Source organism: Nicotiana tabacum, chromosome 19 (genome assembly GCF_000715075.1).
Source record: "Nicotiana tabacum cultivar K326 chromosome 19, ASM71507v2, whole genome shotgun sequence".
Classification (NCBI taxonomy): Eukaryota; Viridiplantae; Streptophyta; class Magnoliopsida; order Solanales; family Solanaceae; genus Nicotiana; species Nicotiana tabacum.
Genome location: NC_134098.1, coordinates 65,853,261 through 65,877,054, shown reverse-complemented (window position 1 = coordinate 65,877,054; position 23,794 = coordinate 65,853,261). Strand labels below are relative to the sequence as shown.

Sequence of the window (23,794 nt, the reverse complement as noted above, 5' to 3'; positions counted from 1 at the left end):
CTATACTAAATGAGTTTTCATCCATCCTGATGACAGATTCAAAAAAACTAAAAGAAGGATTTAATGGTATTGGGAGGGAATGCTTGTGAGTATTGGATAAAAATTGTATGTTTTAACCAGTCAAGACCGATACTGTGGTGTACCAATGCCATTAACACTTCTTCGCCGTAATCTGTTGGAGCTAACTCATATTTTATTGATGAGGGGTTCTTTCTTCCCTCAAATTGGAAAAGAAATCAAGGAAATAAAGATTTTCTTTGGATTATCATGGTTCTGCTAGCCACTTTTTCTAATCTGTTAAATAACATGTGACAAAACCAGGCAATAATTTTTCTTATTCTTTTAGTGTTTGTTTCTTCTGCTGATGTGTGGGGGAGTGAAAAAGGACAAAGAACATCCCGAATAAAGAAAGAATTGTGAGAAGAGAAACAAACCCCTCTTACTTCCATTATCTTCTTTATAGTTAAAAAAAAAATGGATGTCAAAGCAGGAGTTATAAACAGAGAGGCAAATACCATCTTTCCCATCAATCAAGTTTTCAATTTCAGGCACATTATCTGATTGGGTATCTTGTTTTGTCACAAACATCAACAAGTACACCTCAAATTCTGCCAAGAACTCCAGTAATTTGTAGAAAGGTAAAATGCAGTATCAATCATAGATACATTCAAGTGGTAACATTACAGTGTATACTGTGTCATTGCTTATTCCAAGTGATGAAGTCGCAGTAACCTGAAAGACAAAGAGGGACTCTGTTGATTAAAACCTCTGAATAAAATCATAAATGTGGGAATTTATTTCGTCAGGCTTTTCTTGGTTGATGAAGTGACCAGCTCCCTCCATTACAACAACCTCCTGCAAATTAGGCACTTCTTTCTTGAAACCGCCATTGTGTATATACTCCTTGGTTCCAGGAACATGATACGTCGCGTCCAGATCACCAACCACAAACTTAGTAGGAACTTGAATTTTGCATCCACTAAATGGTGCTGTAAGCTCCCAGTTTCTGCATTTAAAGAATAGATTTAAGAAAATTTGAGCGTACAATTATTTCCACTCTCAATGTACTACGACTAGAATCATTACATAACGGCTAAAATAAGGAAAATCAGTAAAGACACAAGCAGCTGAGTAAGTAATAGGAACACGAGAAATCCCTGGAATCTCTGGTTGATCCTAGAACAGTTAAATAGTATACGTACTTGTCCAGATTTCGGTAGTAGTTCAATCCTCCAGTGAAGCCTGTCTTTTTTAATTTCTCAGCAAAATAATGCACATCTTCTTCTGTTATCCATGAGGGTAATGTCGCTGGTGACTTAGCTAAGGCCTGATGAAAGCCTATCTCCTTAGGAATGCAAGGTGGGCGTGGATCACGTGAAGAAAGAAATCCCTTAATGACTGTTGCAGTATCAACTGAAGCAAACTCCTCTTCCACTTCCCCAGGTTTCTAAATATAATAGCAGCATCAGTAAAACCAAAAAAGTTACTACTGTCAATTCAAACACAATCTGCGTTGATCGAATTGTATTGCATTATTTTCACATTAACAAATTACAATTACTTGAAAATTAGTGGTACCTTGATGTTATTGTAACTAGTTCGACAGACAAAGGAGGAAATATTAAATCTCTTAAAAAGGGTTTACTAGCCAAGTGAAGAAATGAAGTTTGTTTCAAATATATCCTCTGAGTGTGCATCTGTCATATTTCCTTAGTTTAACCACTCTATTCAAGGAAAGGCATAGAAAGAAAGGAAAAGCAATCATATGAAGGGTAACAACAATCAGAAAAGGTCCAATAAGCATCAGAGAAATATGCTGAACGCTAGCAAGCACCAACCATAAAATTTAAGAACGAAACTGTATTTTACTTCACAGTACTTGTAACTTCAGAAAACAATGAAAGACCCACTAATCAAAGGAAGACCATCCAAGGCAAACACAGGAAACCAGGAATAAAAGTAAGCCTGACTCTTAAAACTAAGATGAGCTTCAAAAATGTCATTCAACTGCTTTTCCCTATTCACTTGGAAATGATAAAGTGGCCACTAACTTGAAAATGAGAGCTGACAAGAATCACCAAAGAAGAATTTACAAACTCAGTTAAACAGGGTAGAAGAACTCATCAAACAAATCATGCTAAGGAGCCCTAGTATCAATATCATAACTAAAATCCAAATAGAGTTTAGGGAACAGGATTCATCTGCTTTCCATTATTGAAAACTGACCAAATTCTCATCAAAGTTACTACATATAGTTGTTCATCAGCGTTCCTACTTCTGGATCCAAGTATTTATTAATGCAGATAATTCGCCAGGGAACCACCACATCATTTATTCGTGTCTGACTTGTAAAGGGATTCAACTTTATTAGCTACTAAAAGAAAAGAGTTGCACAAGTGGTAGCATCATCCATCACATTAGCTTGACTTAAACACAATTGAAAGTTCCACTTTTTCTTTTCCGACTAAATAAACTGCCAAGAAGAAGTAACCAAAAAAATAAAATAAACTACGGATTAATAAATCAACTACCGCTTAACCCTGTAATAGTTGAGCTGAAATCTGCAATTACATAAATAAACAAATATGAAAAATACCTGAAATCTGCACATATAATAGTCATCGCCAAACAACTCTCGCAAGCTATCCACCGGTTTTCGCGAAGGATGCCTAGGACGGAATACAACACTTAGATTAACCAAAGCCTTAATTCGATCAGGACGAAACAAGCTTAAATACCAAGCAATTAGAGCACCCCAATCATGTCCTACCAAGTAAACTTGGTCTAGACCCAGAACATCTAAAAGAGCAACTAAGTCTCCAACAATATGAAAAACAGTGTAATTTGTAGCATCGGGTGGAGAATCAGTGTCACCGTAGCCACGAAGGTCAGGAGCAATGGCTCTGTAGCCTTTGTTAGAAAGGTACAACATTTGGTGGCGCCATGAGTACCATAGTTCAGGGAAGCCATGTACAAATACAACTGCTGGGCCTTCTCCGATTTCTGCTACGTGCATGTTTATACCATTAATGGATACATTTTTGTGCTGTATTTTCTCCATTTTCCTCCGTCTCTCTCTTGCTTCCCCTGTTTGCTGCTACTTTCCCATTCCTTCCTTTTTTTCTGAGTATTAGTATTTAAGCTTTTCGGAATGAGTTTAACTTAAATCTTTACACCGTTAGCTCAGTTAAAGATGATAGATTTAAATTATAATTATAATCATTGATAAGTATAATATGATGCTAGTTATAAATCTTTATCCATAATTATATTACAAGTTCTCTTATGTGTGAATATATTCTCTAAATCATCGATGCTTAGATTTTAAACTCCTAATATAATTACACATGTCGCTCTAAGATATATAACTTGAAGATAATTTATTATAACTAATTAAGATATAATGATAGAGAAAAAGTTCATATATATATCATTATATATATTATATAGTTAAAGATGCTTTTGGAATTAGTGATTTCCAATGCTGTAAAGCGATTTTGATTAATATTTTACCGGCTACTTGAGCACAACTATGAAATAAGATTTTATTGGTATGAAGAGTTTTGCGATTAGTAAATTCCATTTTCTAGATGTTAGATGTCAAATTAGGAACGTGTTAGTTAGGAATTACGTACACACTATGTTTGTGAAATTGAATAATCGTCTTAGTTTTAGGTTCACTCTGGCCGCCCCTCCCTAGTCTCTACCTATTTTTCTCTTTTTCTATTTCAGTTTCATTCGTTTGTCTAACTCCTATTTACTGTTTTCAATTATATATGACATTATAACTCTAACAAAAAAGTTTCAACAAAATGCAAAACCTTAGATTTGTTGAGTATTTTAAGGAGTATTAGTTTCGTACGATTGATCATTGGAATTGACTTTGGTCAGGGATGTCCTTGTACAAACTAAAATTTTATTACCTCAAAAAATAGTATAGGCAGCGAATTGGTTGGTGGCCTTAAATTATTTCGTATGGTTAGTAGGTATTCCAACCTGAATAATTCTTCTTCCAACCAAAAACTAAACATGGTCTTAGAGTTGAAGTTGTTAAACAGTTCCCTTTCATAAATACTTTTTTCAATTATTTTTAGACATGTCTGACTATTGAAAAATATGATTTTATTTAGTCTTTAAAATATAAAAATATTATTTTTTAAAACTAAGAAACTGACATCCGTAAATGTACATTAAAATTTAAATTAATCTTCGTATTTCAAAATCCTTTCAAGAGCAAAGGAGTACTTAAATAATTGTATAAGTAGCTTAGCCGGCAACAGCGAGGACAGACTATCTTGCTTTAGATTTTGGTTGTCATTTCACGACAAACTAATGTGGGTATTCTTTTATGGCCATTGGTTCATCATTTTGTCGTCTCTTCAATGAGATAACTCACTGCATAACAACATAGGAAAACCAGAGAAAAGTCTTGTCCAATCGAATCGGAATTGCAACAATGACAATGTCTTCGAATCAATTTCTTACTAACATCGGGATTGTCAACGAGAAGCATAGAAAACAGGGCCACAGTCTAAGAACTATAAATCAAACGTTTTTCAATACAATAGTGCTCGCATGAAAATCAACTAGTCCAATCAGATTTTGATATCTCCAACCAATACAAAAACCTAATAAATTTGTCCGCAAAGACTCGAGTAGATGGAAAGAAAGCACCATGATTTTTTTTGCCTCTGCTGAGAAATAAACCCTAATTTTCAATCTTTTCACCTAATTTTAAGCAAGCACAGCTATCAGAGCATAAAAGAGCTTAAATAATAAAAAGGGGGTCTTCATATTGTATCATTTTCCTGCATAGCCTTGTAAATGTTGATTGTTGAAGAAATCCCTTTAAAGGCAGCTTAATTTCGTAGAATAGATAATAAAAGCATTCAAAATCGGCTATAGGTTGGAGTGTCACAGAAACAGGGGTGAAATAAGAAATTCGACAAGAAAAAGAAGCTAATATGGTAAAAAGTAGGTAGGGAAAACCTTCTAAAAGAAATTCTCTCATCGTGCACTCAAACACTAGCAATTCCTCAAACCTTGAAACCTCTGCTCTTTCTTTTCCCTCTTGCTCGCTCAAACTTCCTTCCCTTTGCCCGAACATAAGGCTTCGTGTGGCTGTGTGGGACACCAGGAGCTCTACCAAAGTGTTTAACAGCTTCCCGCGAGTTCTTTGGACCCCTAAGCAGTACCTGAGAGAACACATCCAACAATATCAAGAAAGCATAGAAGCGGTGAAAGGGGTCTTTTTAATGGCAATCAATGAATTGCAGAACAAATTACTAGCACTATGTTTTCCACACACACCACTTCCCTACTCTCAAAGACAAACTTCACTACTCAATATTGCTCTACCATGAATGAATCATTTCCCATTCATGTACAGGAAAAGTCGTCCAAACCACAATTCTAAGGACACCCCACTTTATAGTAAAAACCACTACAGCATTCACACTACTTACTGACTTCAATTATACAAGAAAATCCATAAAAGCACGAACTGACAGGGGACATAGTTCCATACCGTGTTCTGCCCGAGAGGGGCTCTAAGAGCAAGCTGATCAAAGGTCAAGCATTCTCCACCAGCCTTCTCAATCCTAGCTCTAGCTGTTTCAGTGAATCTCAGTGCAGTAACAGTCCCTACAACTACAGCAACCTTGTCCTCCTATCATATAGGAAAGAAAATACAAAATAACCATTTAGTACGCCAGTAACAACTAGCTGCTGTTTGCTTTGTTGTATAAGAAGAACTAATCCCGTATATAACTCCACATTATTAATCAAACATTTAATTTCTGGCATAAAACTCTGAACGGTTTGAGGAATAAAACTTTGCATTATATAACTAATCTATGCGTTATTTTATACATGATAGAATAAGGAACAAGAACATGTGTATCAACAATACAAGGATTAAGATTATTCTGACCTTAATATGGAACCTATTACTACTATTCACAGCATATTATTATTATTCACTGTCTAACAATCAAATGCTGCATAACTAGTCCTTGAGCAAAAGGACCCCTTAATGGGCAGCAAGTGTAAGCTATTCAAGTAACAAAATTAACTCAGACCAGAACAACCAAATTAAAATCAATAAGAAAGAACATTCTAACAACTAATCACAGAAAATGAGTTTAAACTCATAGATCAGTAAGGTAAAACAGAGCTAAAAGGGCTGAATAACAATTACCTTTCCTTTCATGTAAGTAATCAAGCGTGATAGAGACAAGGGAGCTTTATTGATCTTGCTCATGAACAGCCTCTTCAGTATCACGGCATTGAACTGGCTCCCAGTCCTCCGCACAAGAAACCGGTACAGCTGTTACATTACCCAATTAGCCATACAATTCTCAGTACACTATCCAAAAAATGCAATATATTTATAAAGACAGAAGTTTTAAAAGGAAAAATGAAAAACCTTGACAAGAAGCTTGAGATAAACATCGTCGGATTTTGGGGCAGTGCGTTTAGTCTTTTTCGACTTACCCCCGGCAACTAGATCGATACCCTGAAGAGAACAGAAAATAACAAAATTAACAAAAAACAAATGTAAGTGGAAAGAGTGTAGAAGCTACTGGAATATTCTAGAAAAAGGCATTCACCATGGCTGCTCCGCCTGCTGCTTCTGCTTCCCCCCGCGGCTGCTGCTGATATGTTTGATTTCTTCTACCTCGACGGATAGAGAAAGAAGAAGAAAAGCTTTTGTAACCCCTTTGAATCAAGCCCTAATCCACGAACGTTAATGGGCTTGTTGGTTGTGTCTGACTTCAGAGTATTGTTAGTCTAAGCCCAATAGGCCCAAGCCACTCTATCAGAAGGCTTATCCTAGGACTAAAAATTTGTAATTGTACTAGTTCCTAACTTGGTAGAAAATAGGTAATCTTACGCAAATGTCCCAAAAAAGTCTCAACTTACCAACCTCTAACTACTAATCAGACTTACCAAAACTAGTCAATTACATATAAAAATTGAAAATCCAAAGAAATAAGATTATTTCTCTCCAAGAATCACACACAGAGATCTCCTTCCATATTTTAAAGTGTGATTAGCAACATTAGATGCAAGACGTTCATGGATGAGGTAGCAAATAAGGTGATGAAATACAAAAATATATATACAAGATTCCAAAAATCTAAGCAAAAAAAAGACTTTTTTCAATGGGTATGGTTGAGATTCATTGAAAAGATATAGATGAGTCAGTATACAAAATTTGAGGAAGATTGGAGGTGATTTAGATTGATTTGGTATCAAAATTCTTAGTTAAAATCGAGTTCAAAAAATTCTTTAGCGACACATGTATCAGCATGTATCTCACACGTATGTATACATGGATACACATTTGATACAAATATGATACATATGTGATACACAGTGTGATCATACACCTATCATTTTTTTCATGTTTATCTTCTACTTCAAATTTTCAATTCAAACCACCTCAAAACTTCACCAAATCATCCCAAAACTGAGATTAAATCACCTTAAGATGTATCCAATCTATTCTAATAACACCACTCAAAAGAAAGCAAAAACTGACCTTTTTGGCTACAAATAGCTAATTGGCTAATATTAGCTACTTATAAATAGATATAGCTGGTATTTTGCCTAAAAAATACAAGCTACTCCCGCTGACACAATTTATATGTGATTCATTGTTTAATTCTTTTTGACTCGTTCATCATAGTCCAAGTAAACTTTGGGCGAGTCAATAACCCGCTCATTTATTTATTTAGGTAACTCATTTTAGTCTGTTCAAATTTAGTCCACACGTTCATTCCACACCCTTATATACTGTGATATTATAATTCTTGCAAAGTACAATTCTTTTACCTTTACTTTGATTTTATGCATTTGAATGTGAGTCTTGTGAAGAAAATTTAGGGCACTTGAGTTAGCATTGTTCGAACACCATCTTTGCCTTATCCAACTTTGGACCCATTTTCATTGCTTACCAATAAAAATGAGATGCTTGTCGAATTCAAGTTTGTTATGTTGCGAAAATTGAGGGGACCGGATACTGGGATAAAATTTCATATTCGTATTGGTATTTCACACAAAAAAAATGATATTAAACGGTGGCACCCGCTATTAAAATAACTGTTGGGTGCCATGGTTGAATTGCAGAAATTCCAAACGCAAAGATACGGGATCGAGTCACACTATTTTATTTATCCTTGTATGTAATTGCGCCCCCCCTCCAAATCTTGTTTCTTCCTTTTATTTCTTTTCTTTTGGCTCTTTTTCTTAATTTATTTCTTTATCTTGATACTTCCTCTCTCTTTGTGCAATCCATTTATATTACTTATTTAAATTATATATTTACTTCCTTTTTCTTTTTATAGACCTTCAAAAATTGTTACGAGCGTGATTTTAATCATTTTCTCTTTCTAATCCGCGCTTGTTTTTTTTTTTTCAATATTTCTTAGAATGATGGCATCAATAAACATAATATTAATCTAGCTACATGTAGATTGAAGGGGTATTTTTGCTAATTTAGAGTTTTTTTCTATTTATTCAGTAGGATTTGGATCGAGAGAACTAAATCGAAATTTATAAAACTTATATGGTTTGGCAATCACGTATTTATTTATACACCAAAAATCGTATAAATTAAATCATATTAATTCAAATGGATCGAACCAACCCAATCCAAATTATTTCAAAACGGATCTAAATGATTAAGTGTACATCTTAATTCAACCTCCTTCACTAATGATAGGTTTTACTAAAGGCAATAACACTCGTAGTTATCAAATCCTAAATTCGCCTCTATGCGAGTATATAATATAAACATGTCACAACATCAACTCGATAGGTAAAGTGACCAATACACATTTGGGAATAATTTTGGTCTCATAATTTACGAGAAACGTATTTTCTTATTTATGCACATGCATGTTACTGGACCAACATCAATTATTTGTCTTCCAGCTGGAATGAACACTCTTGCGGGTTTCTTGAAAGTACAACAAAAAAATCAAAATGTTACTATTGTGATAAGAAATATATCAAATTATGGTGGATGTCTATTCTTCCTTCATGATCTTCATCTTAAATGCTTAATAACATATTCAATGACATATTTTCTTCACTTTTCATGCATATATAAAGGCCTTATAATAGATAGGAAAATACACATAATTAAAGAAGAAATAAGAATCTCTTCTCTCTTTCTCTATATATCTATTAGCTTGTTTTTCCTTGTTCTATATTGTTACTCTGCCGTCTCAAGAATCTCTTTGAGAAGACTAAGGTATAATTTTTCTTCTCTTTTAATTATGACTGATATTATGAAAAGAAATCTCCCGAAAATAGCCTCTCTACCCCCTCTGGAGTAGGGGTAAGGTCTGCGAACACTCTACCCTCCCCAGACCCCACTGGTGGGATTTTACTGGGTTGTTGTTGTTGTTGTTGTTGTTGTTGTTGTTGTTGTTGTTGTATTATGAAAAGAAAGTTCGTTGCCCTTGAAATTTCGGGCAAGAATTATATGACATGGGTGTTGGATGCTGGAATCCATTTAGATGCAGTGGGTCTTGGAGACGCCATTAAAGATAGAAATAAAGCACCTACCCAAGACTGTGCTAAGATCTTGATTTTCTTGCACAATCACCTTGATGAAGGGTTGAAAATAGAATATATCACAGTCAAGGATCCACTTATTTTGTGGAATGACTTAAAGGAAAAATATGACAACTTAAAGTTGGTCACACTTCCACAACCACGATATGATTGGGCTCATCTGAGGTTCCAAGACTTTAAGTCTGTTTTTGAATATAATTCTGCGATGTTCAGAATTACTTCTAAATTAAAACTTTGTGGAGATAGTATCACTGACTATGATATGCTTGAAAAAACGTTCACAATGTTTCGTGCCTCCAATATGGTCCTGCAACAGCAGTACCGAGAGAAAGGTTTCAAGAAGTACTATGAATTGATTTCTCTTCTCCTTGTGGCTGAACGAAACAATGACTTGCTCATTATAAATCACGATAATCGACCCATTGGGTCTACACCATTGCCAGACATGAATGAGGTGTATTCCCATTATGCTAAGCGTGAAAAAAGTCGTGACCCTGTTCGTGGCCGTGGCCGTAGCCAAGCAATATTCTTCTTTTCTTATGTGTTAATATTATATTATTCCACTTAGCATAGAAAATTAGTACCAAATAAACGTTGGATTTTTTTATGTCAATATGACTTAATTATTTAAAGTACCAACAGTATCAATGCCGCACTTTGTTCAAGCAATTGGTTTGTAAGCCTAGTAATCTGAGTTCTAATAAAGCGTCATTAACCTTTTCTTCAAGAAGGATGTCAATTAAGAGTTTACATGTATAACTTTGACTATTTTTTATTTAGCATATTTTAGGAAATCTTTTTGTTACTTAACTGTTGTATAATATATTATTTATGGTAACTCGTTAATATGACTACAATATTTCGTCATTTTGTTTATTATATACCTTATGAACGTTGGTCTTGTTTTTAACGTTTATACAGTTTATTGTCTACTTTTGTGTTTAGTTACCTTTATTTGCATACTAATTGTTTCATGTGTATTAATATGACTTAAGTTTTTCGTGTTTTAAAATCATATGACAACCTAAAAATAATAACATTATTTTTAGCTATGGAATTGTTTGTATCATAATCAGAGTTTGCTCGAAATTGCATTAAAAGTCACTATTGAAATATTGGTTTAACTTTATTTTTTTTCCTTTTTTTCTGAAAATAGTAATATTTATTTATATACTTCTTTTTATATATCAAACCATGGGAAGTAAATATGGATATCTCTCAAAGCAAACTTGGATCAAAGTTCAATTGTAAAAATATTTGCTTAATTGATTCATGTACGACACATACAATATACAAAAAGAAGAAATATTTCTCTCATTTAAGTACATGTAAGGCAGATGTTACTATAATTTCTGGTAGTAATAACCTAATTGAAGGCTCTGGAAGAGCTACTATAACTCTTCCTAATGAAACTGTAACGACCCGACCGGTCGTTTTGAACATTTGCACTTCGCTCGGTTGTTTGAGGGCATGAGCAGCTCCGTATGATGTACTTTGAGTTGTGTAAATCGTCGGTTTTGGTTTGCAGGTATTTCGGAATCGAATTGAAAGAAAGAATTTCATTGTTGAAACTTTAAATTGGGAGAGTTGACCAAGTTTGACTTTTTAGTATTTGACCTCGGATTGGAATTATGATGGTTCCATTAGCTTTGTTAGGTGATTTTGGACTTAGGAGCGCGTCCGGAATGTGATTTGGAGGTCTGTGGTAGAATTAGACTTGAATTGGCGAAAGTTGAAAATTTGGCGATTTTGGTCGGCAGTGGAAAATTTGATATTGGGGTCGGAATGGAATCCCAGAAGTTGGAGTAGGTTTGTAGTGTCATTTGTGGCGTGTGTGCAAAATTTGAGGTCATTCGGACGTGGTTTGGTTGGTTTCGGCATCGGTTGTCGAATTTGAAAGTTTAAAAGTTCTTAGGCTTGAATCCTAGGGTAATTTGGTGTTTTGATATTGTTTTGAGTGATTCGAAGGTTCGACTAAGTTCGTATGGTGTTTTATGATTGGTTGATATGTTTGGTTGAGGTCCCAGAGGCCTTGGGTGAGTTTCGGGTGTGTTTCGGGTGAGTTTTGAGCGAGTCCGGGCATTTTCGGAACTCATGTATGGTTCTGGTGGTTTAAATTTTGCGGACCGCAGCAGAATTTCGCAGCCGCGCTTGGAATTTTGCGTACTGGGGCAGAATTTCGCGGTCGCGCTTGGAAGTTCTGCAGATCCGCTGGTTCGACTTCGGAAGCCTATATCTTTTGATCTACAAGGAATTTTGAGATGATTTTAAAACAAAAGTTGTAGCCCTTTGTGTTTAGTTTCCAGAAAGGTAAAGAAGTCATCATTTGGACATGTGTATAGAAAGTTATGGCCAAAATACTAAAGCCCGGCAGTGCAGCTACCAAAAGCGCGGCCGCGCTCAAAATTTTGCGGACCGCTAAGTGGGAGGCCAGAGGTGCACTTTATAAATGGGGTTTAGGGCATTATTTCACATTTTGGACCTAGGGAGCTTGGTTTGTGGCGATATTTTGTGGGTTTTCAAGAAATTCATCGGGTAAGTGATTCTAACTCGAATTTGGTTAATATACATGAATATATCAATGATTTCATCATCTGATTAGTACTTTGAGGTGAAAATTTGGGAAAAATTATAGAAACTTCACAAAATGAATTTTTGGGATTTGAATGTCGATTCGAAGTCGTATTTGAGTGAAACTAGTATGGTTGGACTCGCGAGTGAATGGGCTTTCTAGTTTTGTAAATTTTGTCGAATTTCGAGACGTGGGACCGGGGGCCGGGTTGAAGCCAATTTCGGAATTTTTGTCTAATTTGATAGTTTTTCTTGTGGAATTCATTCCATTAGGAATAGATTCAGAGCATTTAAAGGCCGAGTAGAGAGACAAGAGCATCGCGGGGTAGAGATTTGACCGGTTTGAGGTAAGTAACGATTGTAAATCTAGTCCTGAGAGTATGAAACCCCGAATTTTATATCATTCTACTATTTTGAGGTGACGCACATACTAGGAGACAGGCGTGTGGGCGTGCACTGTTGGGGATTGTGACTTGGTCCGTCCCGTAGCAATTGTAAAGTTGCATATTTTGTTGAAACTATATGACACTTATCTGTTTTAGAAAGAGTTTATGTAAATTGGGCTGAATGCCATGTTTGGGCCTTGTGCCAGTGCTGTGTGGACCCTTAGGGGCCTTTTCTTCCTATCCTCTTACTGTTTTCGATTGAAAATCTATACTTAGTCATGGTTATACCTGTTTACTGCATAACTCAGTTTTTATTACTCGGTTTTGATGCATATAAATGTTGTTTTGGGTTGAATACCATATTTTTCACTGAAATGCCCGAGTGGCTTGAGAGGTTTATGACTGAGTGAGGCTGAGAGCCTGATTTGTGAGGATATTTATGGGATCGGGCTGCACGCCGCAACATGTTTGATATAGGCCGAGGGCCTGAGTGATTTATGTCATGATTTGGCTTGATATAGCGCTTGGGCTGAAGGAGCCCCTCCGAAGTCTGTACACACCCCCAGTGAGCGCAGGTACCTACTGAGTGCGAGTGCCGAGTACCGAGTGCTGAGTGACTGGGATGCATGAGTGATTGTGAGGTATGCCCGAGTGGCACGAGTGACTGTGAGGTATGCCCGAGTGGCATGAGTGACTGTGAGGTATGCCCGAGAGGCATGAGTGACTGTGAGGTTTGCCCGAGGGGCTGTATATGAGTGATGTTTTGCCCGAGGGGCTGTTTATGATTTCATCATTTTTGCTCACCTTTGCATTGAGCCTCTATTTGAAAACTGTTGAAAAATATCTTTAAATGATTTTACTAGAACTGGGTTAAAACGAGATGATTTGATTCAAACACTGATTTTGCATGTTGTATTTTACTGAGATTTCATGATATGAACTTTATATGCTTTATTGCTCGTCACTACTGCTCAGTCTTTATTTATTGTTGTTACTTACAGAGTTGGCGTACTCACGTTACTCCCTACACCTTGTGTGCAAATTCAGGCGTATTTGGACACGGTAGCGGCTGTTGACTATTCCGGTTGCAGATTTTCCCGGGTATATCAAGGTAACTGCATGGCAATCACAACCCTCCTCTTCTCCCTCTTATCTTCCTTTAGTTGTATTTAGTTATTTTCCAGACTATGTTAGTCTCGATATTGTTAGACAAATTATAGCAGATGCTCATGACTAGTGACAACCCGATGTCAGGCTTTTCTTTTTCGCATTTTTGTTTTGTTTTGAACTCCTTTACGAATGTTTTTATGCTAAATAGCCTTGAAATTATCCTTGAAATAAAAATATAAGTTTGTTTTGGAATGAGTCGGCTTTCCTAGTTCCACGATAGGCGCCATCACGACATGTTAGGTTTTTGGGTCGTGACAGAAACAATATTTATCATAGAGAATGCAATTTTCTCCTCCAAGTCCAATAGGAACTTGTTGAGTTTTAAAGATATCCGTCGAAATGGATTTCATATTGAGACAATAGATAGGAATAATATCGAATATCTCATCGTTACCAAGAATGTCTCTGGCCAGAAAAAGATTATTGAAAAGTTTCCATCTTTATCTTGTGGCCTGTATTGGACAAGAATTAGTGCAATTGAGGCACATTCTATCGTAAACCAAAAGGTTACTAATTCCAATACTTTTGTGCTCTGGCATGATCGATTGGGACATCTTGGTTCAATTATGATGAGACAAATTATAGAAAACTCAAATGTGCATCCATTAAAGAATTTAAAGATTCTTTTAAATAATGAATTTTCTTGCACTTCTTGTTATCAAGGCAAGTTAATTATTAGACCATCACCAACAAAAGTTGGGATTGAGTCCCTTGCATTTTTGGAACGTATACAAGGGGATATTTGTGGACCTATTCACACATCTAGTGGGTCATTTAGATATTTTATGGTCTTAATAGATGCATCTTCTAGATGGTCTCATGTGTGCCTATTGTCATCTCGCAACCTGGCATTTGCAAAATTAATGGCACAAATAATTTGATTACGGGCACAGTTTCTCGATAATCCAATTATGTCTATTCAACTTGATAATATTGCTGAGTTTTCATCCCAAGCATTTAATGATTATTGCTTATCAATTGGGATAAAAGTGGAACATCATGTAGCTCATGTTCATACTCAAAATGGCCTTGCAGAGTCTTTGATTAAACGTCTGTAATTGATAGCAAGACCGTTACTCATGAAAACGTGATTACCCACTTCTGTTTGGGGTCATGCCATTTTGCATGCAGCAATGTTAATTCGTCTTAGACAGATAAATTATCATAAATATTCCCCGTTGTAATTAGTTTTGGGTCATGAACCTAATATATCCCATCTAAGAATATTTGGATGCGTTGTATATGTGCCTGTAGCACCGCCATATCGCACCAAGATGGGTCCCCAAAGAAGGTTAGGAATATATGTTGGGTTTGAATAGCCCTCAATTATTCGCTACCTCAAAACATTAACGGGAGATTTGTTCATTGCTCGATTTGCAGATTATCGATTCGATGAGGCATTTTTCTCAAAATTAGAGGGAGAAATTGGTGAAATCAAACAGAAAATTTTGTGGAAAAATCCATCAATATCTCATCTTGATCCACGTGCCTCTATTTGTGAAAAAGATGTGCAAAAGATAATTCATTTGCAGAAAATAGCAAATCAAATGCCAGATGCATTTACGGATCTGAAAAGGATAACGAAATCACATATCTCTGCAGAGAATGTTCCAATCTGTATTAATGTCCCTGTTGGACAATCTTCTAGTGTCATAGCTAATGAGTCAAAAGTACGCCTAAAGCGTGGCAGACCATTGGGTTCTAAGGATCGAAATCTTAGAAAAAAAGAGTGGCAGACCATTGGGTTCTAAGGATCAAAATTCTAGAAAAAGGAAAATAAATGATCAAGATGACACTACGAATGAGTCTCATAAAGAAACCCGTGATTTAACCAATCCTGAAATTCATGAGGAAATCAATAAGCCTGAGACTCAAAAAAATAAGGAACCATCAATAAACCCAATCGATATTGAGATAGATTTGAATCGATTGAATACAATGGTAGATTATGTCTTTGCATACAATGTTGCATCTATAATTATGCAAGATAATGAGGATCTTGAATCTCAATCTATTGGAGAATGTCGACAAAGACGTGATTGGCCAAAATGGCAAGAAGCAATCCAATCTGAGTTGGATTTACTTGCGAAACGTGAAGTTTTTGGGTCTGTAGTCCAAACACCTAATGGTGTTAAACATGTTGGCTATAAATGGGTCTTTGTACGTAAAAGAAATGAGAAAAATGATGTACAAAGATATAAGGCACGCCTTATTGCACAAGGATTTTCACAAAGGTCCGGTGTCGATTATGAAGAGATGTATTCTCCTGTTATGGATGCTATAACATTCCGTTATCTCATTAGTTTTATTGTCCATGAAAAGATTGACATGCATTTAATGGATGTGGTTACAGCCTGCCTTTAGGGCTCACTTGATAATGAGATATACATGAAAATTTTCGAGGGATTTAAAATGCCCAACACACATAATTCAAAGTCCCGAAAAATATTTTCAATCAAATTGCAAAGATCTTTGTATGTTTTAAAGCAATCAGGAAGAATGTAGTTAACCGCCTTAATGAATATTTATTAAAGGAAGGTTATATAAATGATGCCATTTGTCCTTGTATTTTTATAAAGAAAACAACATCAGAGTTTGTTGTACTTGCTGTATATATTGATGACATAAACGTTATTGGAACTCCTACAGAACTCCAAAAGGCAATTGATTATTTAAAGAAGGAATTTGAGATGAAAGATCTCGGAAAGACAAAATTATGTCTTGGTTTGCAAATTGAACATTTGGCAAATGGGACTTTTGTTCATCAATTTGCCTACATAGAAAAGGTATTGAAACGGTTTTACATGGATGGAGCACATCCATTAAGTACTCCGATGATTGTTCGATCACTTGATGTGAATAAGGACTCGTTCCGACCTCAAGAAAAGAATGAAGAACTTCTTGGTCCTAAAGTATCATATCTTAGTGCAATTGGTGCACTAATGTATCTTGCTAACACTACAAGGCATGACATAACTTTTTCAGTTAATGTCTTAGCAAGATATAGATCTGCTCCTACAAGGATACATGGAATGGAATTAAACACATATTGCGGTATCTAAAAGGGACTACCGATATGGGCTTATTTTATGTTAATGATTGCAGTTCCAATCTTGTTAGTTATGCCGATGTTGGGTATTTATCTGACCCACACAAGGCTCGATCTCAAACAGACTATGTGTTTACATGTGGAGTCACTACAATATCTTGGCGATCGACTAAGCAATCAATCGTGGCTACCTCATCTAATCATGCTAAGATAATTGCTATTCATGAAGCAAGTCGAAAATGCGTATGGATGAGGTCTATAATACACCTTATTCGAGACAAATGTGGTTTGAAGTGTGACAAACTACCCACAATTTTTATGAAGACAATGCAACATGCATAGCTCAATTGAAGGGATGATTTATAAAAGAAGATAGAACAAAACGCATTTCACCAAAGTTATTTTTCACACATGATCTTCAAAAGAATGGTGATATCAGTGTGCAACAGATCCATTCAAGTGATAATATGGCTGATTTGTTCACCAAATCTCTACCGACGTCAACCTTCAAAAAACTAGTGTACAAGATTGGGATGCGAAGGCTTAAGGATGTGAATTGATGCTCTCATCAGGGGGAGTTAATACGCGGTGTACTCTTTTTCCCTTACAAGGTTTTGTCTCACTGGGTTTTCCTTGCAAGGTTTTTAATGAGGCAACCAAAAAGCGTATTTCTAAATATGTGTACTCTTTTTCCTTCACTAGGATTTTTTTTCTAATAAGGTTTTAACGAGGCACATTATCTATGGACATCCAAGGGGGAGTATTATAAGAAATATCAAATTATGGTGGATGTCTACTCTTCCTCCATGATCTTCATCTCGAATGCTTAATGACATATTCAATGACATATTTTCTATGTTTAATGACATATTCAATGACATATTTTCTTCACTTTTCATGCCTATATAAAGGCCTTGTAATAGATAGGAAAATACACATAATTGAAGAATAAATAAGAATCTCTTCTCTCTTTCTCTATATATATCTCTTAGCTTGTTTTTTCATATTCTATATTGTTATTTTGAGTTATATTTTATAACAACTATTAATTATTTGTGCTTTTTGCTGAGGTAAATCCAAGAGGTTAAGTCAGTAGGTGTGAAGTATCGCTCAACCACTATTCATATGCGACAATAAATATAAATATATAGTCTACAACTCTATATCAGTCGAGACAAAGGAATGACTACAATAAAAGCATGTTTGGCCAAGCTTCTGGGAGGCCAAAAATACTATATTTTCTTTTTTTAAAAGAAGTACTTTTTGAAAAATTTAATGTGTTTGGCCAAAATTAAAAAGTACTTTTGACCAGTAGCAGAAGCAATTTTTCTGCTTTTGGGGAGAAACTACAAATTCTAGCTTATTCCAAGAAGCAGAAAATTAATTTGTTCAAGACAAAAATAACCTTACAATAAATTTATATTTTTCAAATTAGCCCTCATTAATTTAATATTTTTATTTCCCTTTTTCGTTTTATTTCTACTATACATTTCTTTACTTTTTATTTTAGTCATATTTTTCTCTCTTTCTCCTATTCCTACGAGTAGATTTTAAATTTATATTGAATGATGTATTTTGATTTTCACGACCCAAAATCCATTAAAGGTCGTGATGGCGCCGGACACCGCTGTTTGGCAAGCCAACAATACATACTTAGCTTAATTACCCACTTTAGTATTTTTGAAAATAAAATTTCTTGAATGAAATAATAAAGATAGAACTCATAGAGTAAATGATAAATATTTTTAGCAACTAAATTTCTAAACAACTCATAACCATTCCCAAAACCCGTTGTCACAAGTGCATGAGCATTTACTAGGGAATTAAAAATAAAATACATCATCTGTCCAGAATACAAATTAGACAGGAAAAATATAATAACTCTAAAGGAGACTCTGTTGGCTGCGGATCGTAATATAGAATGCAGCTCACCTAAGTCCCCACATTTTAACCACACCTATGCGCCCACAAGGCCGCTAGACATATCTGTGCCTGCACAATAAAAATATGCAACAAGTGTAGCATGAGTACGTAAACAACGTATATCCAGTAAGTATCAAGCCTAACCTCAAAGAGGTAGTGACGAGAGGTCGACTTTGACACTCACTAAGGGTCGATAACATTAATAATAATAAAATAACAATAGCAATATTTAAATCGGCATGATTTATAGAATTAATAGAAAATTTTCTTCAACTAGCAGAAATAATTAAATTCCTTCAAATGTGACGATTTTTAATTTATTAATTAACTTCGCAAGCTGCAATAACATACCCAAGTATCGTGTAATTATTATTATTAGGCACGATTTTTGCCGAGGTCGTACGACCCAATCCAGAGTATCATGTACACTGTCGAGGGATGTGCGGTGCGATCCATAGATGTATCTATCCTGCCGAGGCGTTCGGCCCACTCCACAAGAAAGGAGGACATTTTCTTATGTACCTCCGGGAGGAGAGTATATTTATATAACATCAATTCGAGAGGATGAACAATTTTTTTTAACAATAATTAATTTAAATAGAAAATTAAGCATATGAAATTTTTATCTTTTAATATCTTTCCCTAAATTAAATAAAAGATACAATTTACACAAGTAATTCATGCTTTGAGTCCTAAACTACCCGGGCTTTAGTATTAATAGTAGCTACGCATGGACTCTCGTCACCTCGTGCGTACGTAGCCCCCACAATTAGCAACAATTATTAATTCAATTCCTTATGGGGTAATTTTCCCCTCACGAGGTTAGACAAGAGACTTACCTTGTCTCAAAGCCCACTTCCGATCACGATGTCGTGTAAAAATCCCAATTCGATGCCGAAAATCCGAAACTATCCAAAAGTTATAGGAAATAATTAATACATTTTAAATAATTCAAAATTTATGTATTAAATAAATTATATATATATATATATATATATATATATATCGCCTCACATTTTGCTCATGTCTCGACGATTTGAGATGTTTAATATGATTATTGGTGCTAAATTTTGGTATTTCTGTGTGTAGGGATCATTCGGATGCAATTTGGGACGAAAGGGCGCGAATTGGATCGAAATCGGGACAAAACGCAAAAAGTAAAATTTGAGGGCCACAACCAGCGTGGGGCGCTGGCTGTGGCGCAATTTACAGTAGCTAAAATTTGTGAGCTCCAGGGCCAGCGCCCCACGCTGCCCTGGACGCTCAAGACGGGAAAGTAGCCTTTTTCGACTAGGACTCAGTTATTTCGACCCCTAGACGCCCCAACTCATATAAAAGCCAACCTAAACCTATATTTTTAGGGAATGAGGTGATTTAGAGAGAAGAGGGAGGCGCCAAACACTCGGAAGCAAGGATTTGATCAATTCTTCCATCCCTTTCCTAGTACTCATTGATTTTATGTTTGAAAATATTATTTTTGATAATTGTATGAACATGAGTGGCTAAGAACCCTATTGTTCTAGGGTCATGGGTGTACATGAATGTCGACGTTTGAAGTTTAATTTGACGAAGTTGATTTTATCATATTGGTCTGTTTATTTAATTCTATTTTTAATTATTTTGCTGAGTAGCTAACAGTGAAATACTATCTACGAATCTAGAGTTGAACTCGAAAGTGGAAATTCTAGATTGCATATAGAATTAAATAGAGCAAGTTCTTAAACCCGGGCATCGGGGAACAAATTCGTAATTAGGATAGACATATACCTAATTACCTTGCTCGGTTGCAATACAGGAATTGTAAATGCATTCTTGTTAATATTAATTCCATAGACATATAGGTATTAAGTTAGCTTAAATAGGCGAGTAAGTACTCGACAGATTCTTATGAGTAATATCAACCCTGTCAATCAACAATCCAGATAAATTAATTAGTTATTTTAAGCTAAGAATGCAACATGATTGTTAGATAACCCACGACCCTGGAATATTATCTCCTATTGATTGTTATTTGAAACTATTTAAGTGTTGTGGTTGATTTCTAGTACTTCATTACTTGATAGTTTTTAGGTAGTAAATTAGAAAATTATCTATTTTGTAAGAAATCGCTTGAATCGGTAAGCTATTTAAGTTTGAATTAGTCAAAAGTGAATCATAAGTCTTCGTGGGAACGATACTCTACTCACTACTCTATTACTTGACGACCACGTATACTTGCGTGAGTGTGTTTGGTCGCAACAAGTTTTTGGCGTCGTTGCCAGGGACTTATAAATTAGCTACTTGACTGAGTTAAGCTTTTATTAGTTATTTGTTCAAGCTCTAATTTTCAGTTTACCTTGTTTGTGTTAACGCATGCTCTTCTCTTGAATGCAGAGGAGTATATGTGCAAACAATCTCCTTCCTCTTGATCCTGAAATTGAACGAACACTTCACAGAGTGAGGAGGGAAGTCGAAACAAGAACTAGAATAGAGGGAGAGTTGGACATTATAGTTCAACCACAACCAACAAAGATGGCAGGTAATGAAGAGTGTGAGGTGATAGAAGCCGCAAGGCCCAATCTTGCGAATATGACTCAGGATAAATAGGGAAAACAATGGAAGTTTACATAGATGATGTGTTGGTTAAGTCTTTAAATGCAGGTGATCATCTGAAACACCTCCAAGAAACCTTTGACATCCTAAGGAAGCACAATGTCACGACCGAATTCTCCCTCCGTAAGACGTCGTGATGGCACCTAGTCTCTACGACTAGGTAAGCCTAACAAAATGCGGAAAATAATAAAATGGAGAGTAGTGACGATGGTACCCAGTAAGTGTCAAGCCTAACCTCGGTAGAATAGTGACGAGGTCAGGTCAGGCCCACTGGTATATAATAAATAACGCAAGGGAATGTAACAGTATAATAAGAGACTGGAATTTAACGAAAAGGAAAACACAACAAAATAGCAGTACAACACACAAGGTAAAACATCAGAGGATCTCTCGAGATACCATCTCGTAGTCCCAAAGTAAATATGCAAAGAGATCTCTGATGTACCGCCTCGTAGTCTCAAAAGTAAATGTATAGGGAGAACTCCCGAGGTACCGCCTCGTAGTCTCAAAAGTAAATATACAGGGAGAACTCCTGAGGAACTGCCTTGTAGTCTCAAAAATAAATGTGCAGGGAGAACTCCCGAGGAACCGCCTCGTAGTCTCAAAAGTAAATGTGCAGGGAGAACTCCTGAGGAACCGCCTCGTAGTCTCAAAAGTAAATATACAGGGAGAACTCCTGAGGAACCGCCTCGTAGTCTCAAAAGTAAATGTGTAGGGAGAACTCCCGAGGAACCGCCTCGTAGTCTCAAAAGTCAATACATAACTCAAATCGATAAATACCATAGTTAACAGCAGGAATTCTACAGTTAAGACTGATAAAGAATAAGGAAAAGCATGAAATCAACTAGGCATGCTGCACAAAGTGCAAATAAGCAGTTAAAGCACGTAGACATGCGGCATTAGACTAAACAGGATAAATACACATTGGTATAACTCAATTAAGAATGAAAACATGTTGCTACTCAGTAAAACTCGGGTTTTACAATGAATAGCCTGTGTACGCACTCGTCACCTCGTGTACACAACGCTCACATATCACGATAGTACCAAATCCTAAGGGGATTTCCTCCACATAAGGTTAGGCAAACCACTTACCTCGAACTAAGCTCAATTAATCAGTAGGAATGCCCTTTTCTCGATTATCCGACTCTGAATGCCCCAAATCTAGCGAAAAATAATTACATATCATAAATACAACTATAATAGACTAATCTAATTAATGAAATCAAGAATTTAACAAGAATTTCGAATATCGCCCTAAAAAGTCGACCCGGGTCCACATCTCGAAATCGGATAAAAGTCATAAAATATGAATACCCATTCACTCATGAGTTCATTCGTACCAAAAATTATCCAAATCTGATATCAAAATCCAATCAAAACTCAAAAATTTAGTTGAAGAACTTCTCCTATTTTTCCCAAATTTCTCAACCAAATTCCTTAATTAAATAATGAAATCAACTATAGATTAGTGGAATATAACCATAAACGAGTTAAGAATCATTACCCCAAAGTTCTGTCTGAACAATCCTTGAATTATCGCCACAATCCGAGCTCTCAAAGACCCAAAATGAAAATGAGATCAAACCCTTGTAAATTCCCCTTTTCTGCCTAGCGATCTCGTACCTGCGGACCTCTAGTCGCACCTGCAATGCAGCACCTGTGAAAATTCCATCGTAGGTGCAGAAATGAATTAAGAGGGCTGGGTCCGCTTCTGCGATGAGGTGGCCTCACCTGCGCGCCCGCTTCTGCATTCCTTTCACCGCTCCTGCGAGTCCGCTTCTGCGATACTCTGACCGCTTCTGCGGTCCTGGCTGGGCAGCCCCATAATCGATTTTGCGGCTCGATGGCCGCATCTGCGGCCCAAAATGCGCAGGTGCGATTACACTAGGTGCAGTAACTTCAGCCAATCCAACACATTTCCAAATGATCCGTTAACCACCCGAAATCAACCTGAGGCCCCCGAGACCTCAACCAAACATACCAACAAGTCCTAAATATCAAATGAACTTAGTCGAACCCTCAAATCACATCGAATAACAACAAAAACACGAATCACACTCCAAATCAAACTTAATGAACTTGAAACTTCAAACTTCTACAACCGATACCAAAACCTACCAAATCACGTCCGATTGACCTCAAATTTTGCACACAAGTCATAATTAACATTACGGGCTTACTCTAACTTCCGGAATCGGAATCCGATCCCGATATCAAAAAGTCCACTTCCGGTCAAACTTCCCAAAAATTTAACTTTCGCCATTTCAAGCCTAAATCAGGTACAGACCTCCAATTCACATTCCGGACATGCTCCTTAGTCCAAAATCACCCAACGGAGCTAACAGAACCGACAAAACTCCATTCCGGAGTCATCTTCACACAGTTCTAACTACGGTCAAAATCTTAAGACTTAAGTTTCTGTTTCAGGGACTAAGTGTCCCAAATCACTCCGAAACCACAACAAAACCTCCAGACAAGTCACATAAGCAGAAAAGGATATGGGGGAAGCAGT

The 23,794-nt window shown here is 36.2% G+C and overlaps 2 protein-coding genes across 2 annotated transcripts; both read right to left on the bottom strand.

Moving 5' to 3' along the window:
• Positions 1-499: 499 nt before the first annotated feature.
• Positions 500-3,226, bottom strand: LOC107778876 (epoxide hydrolase 1). Its single transcript, XM_016599204.2, has 3 exons — positions 2,597-3,226; positions 1,203-1,447; positions 500-1,006 (listed from the first exon to the last, which is right to left on the bottom strand). Exons 1-3 carry the CDS (start codon positions 3,059-3,061, stop codon positions 760-762), a joined length of 957 nt encoding a protein of 318 aa, XP_016454690.1. The 5' UTR covers positions 3,062-3,226; the 3' UTR covers positions 500-759.
• Positions 3,227-4,496: 1,270 nt separating this feature from the next.
• Positions 4,497-6,766, bottom strand: LOC107778886 (large ribosomal subunit protein eL18y). Its single transcript, XM_016599221.2, has 5 exons — positions 6,612-6,766; positions 6,428-6,517; positions 6,200-6,328; positions 5,528-5,668; positions 4,497-5,195 (listed from the first exon to the last, which is right to left on the bottom strand). The coding sequence occupies exons 1-5, from the start codon at positions 6,612-6,614 to the stop codon at positions 5,037-5,039; spliced, it is 522 nt and encodes a 173-aa protein (XP_016454707.2). The 5' UTR covers positions 6,615-6,766; the 3' UTR covers positions 4,497-5,036.
• Between the last annotated feature and the right edge of the window lie 17,028 nt (positions 6,767-23,794).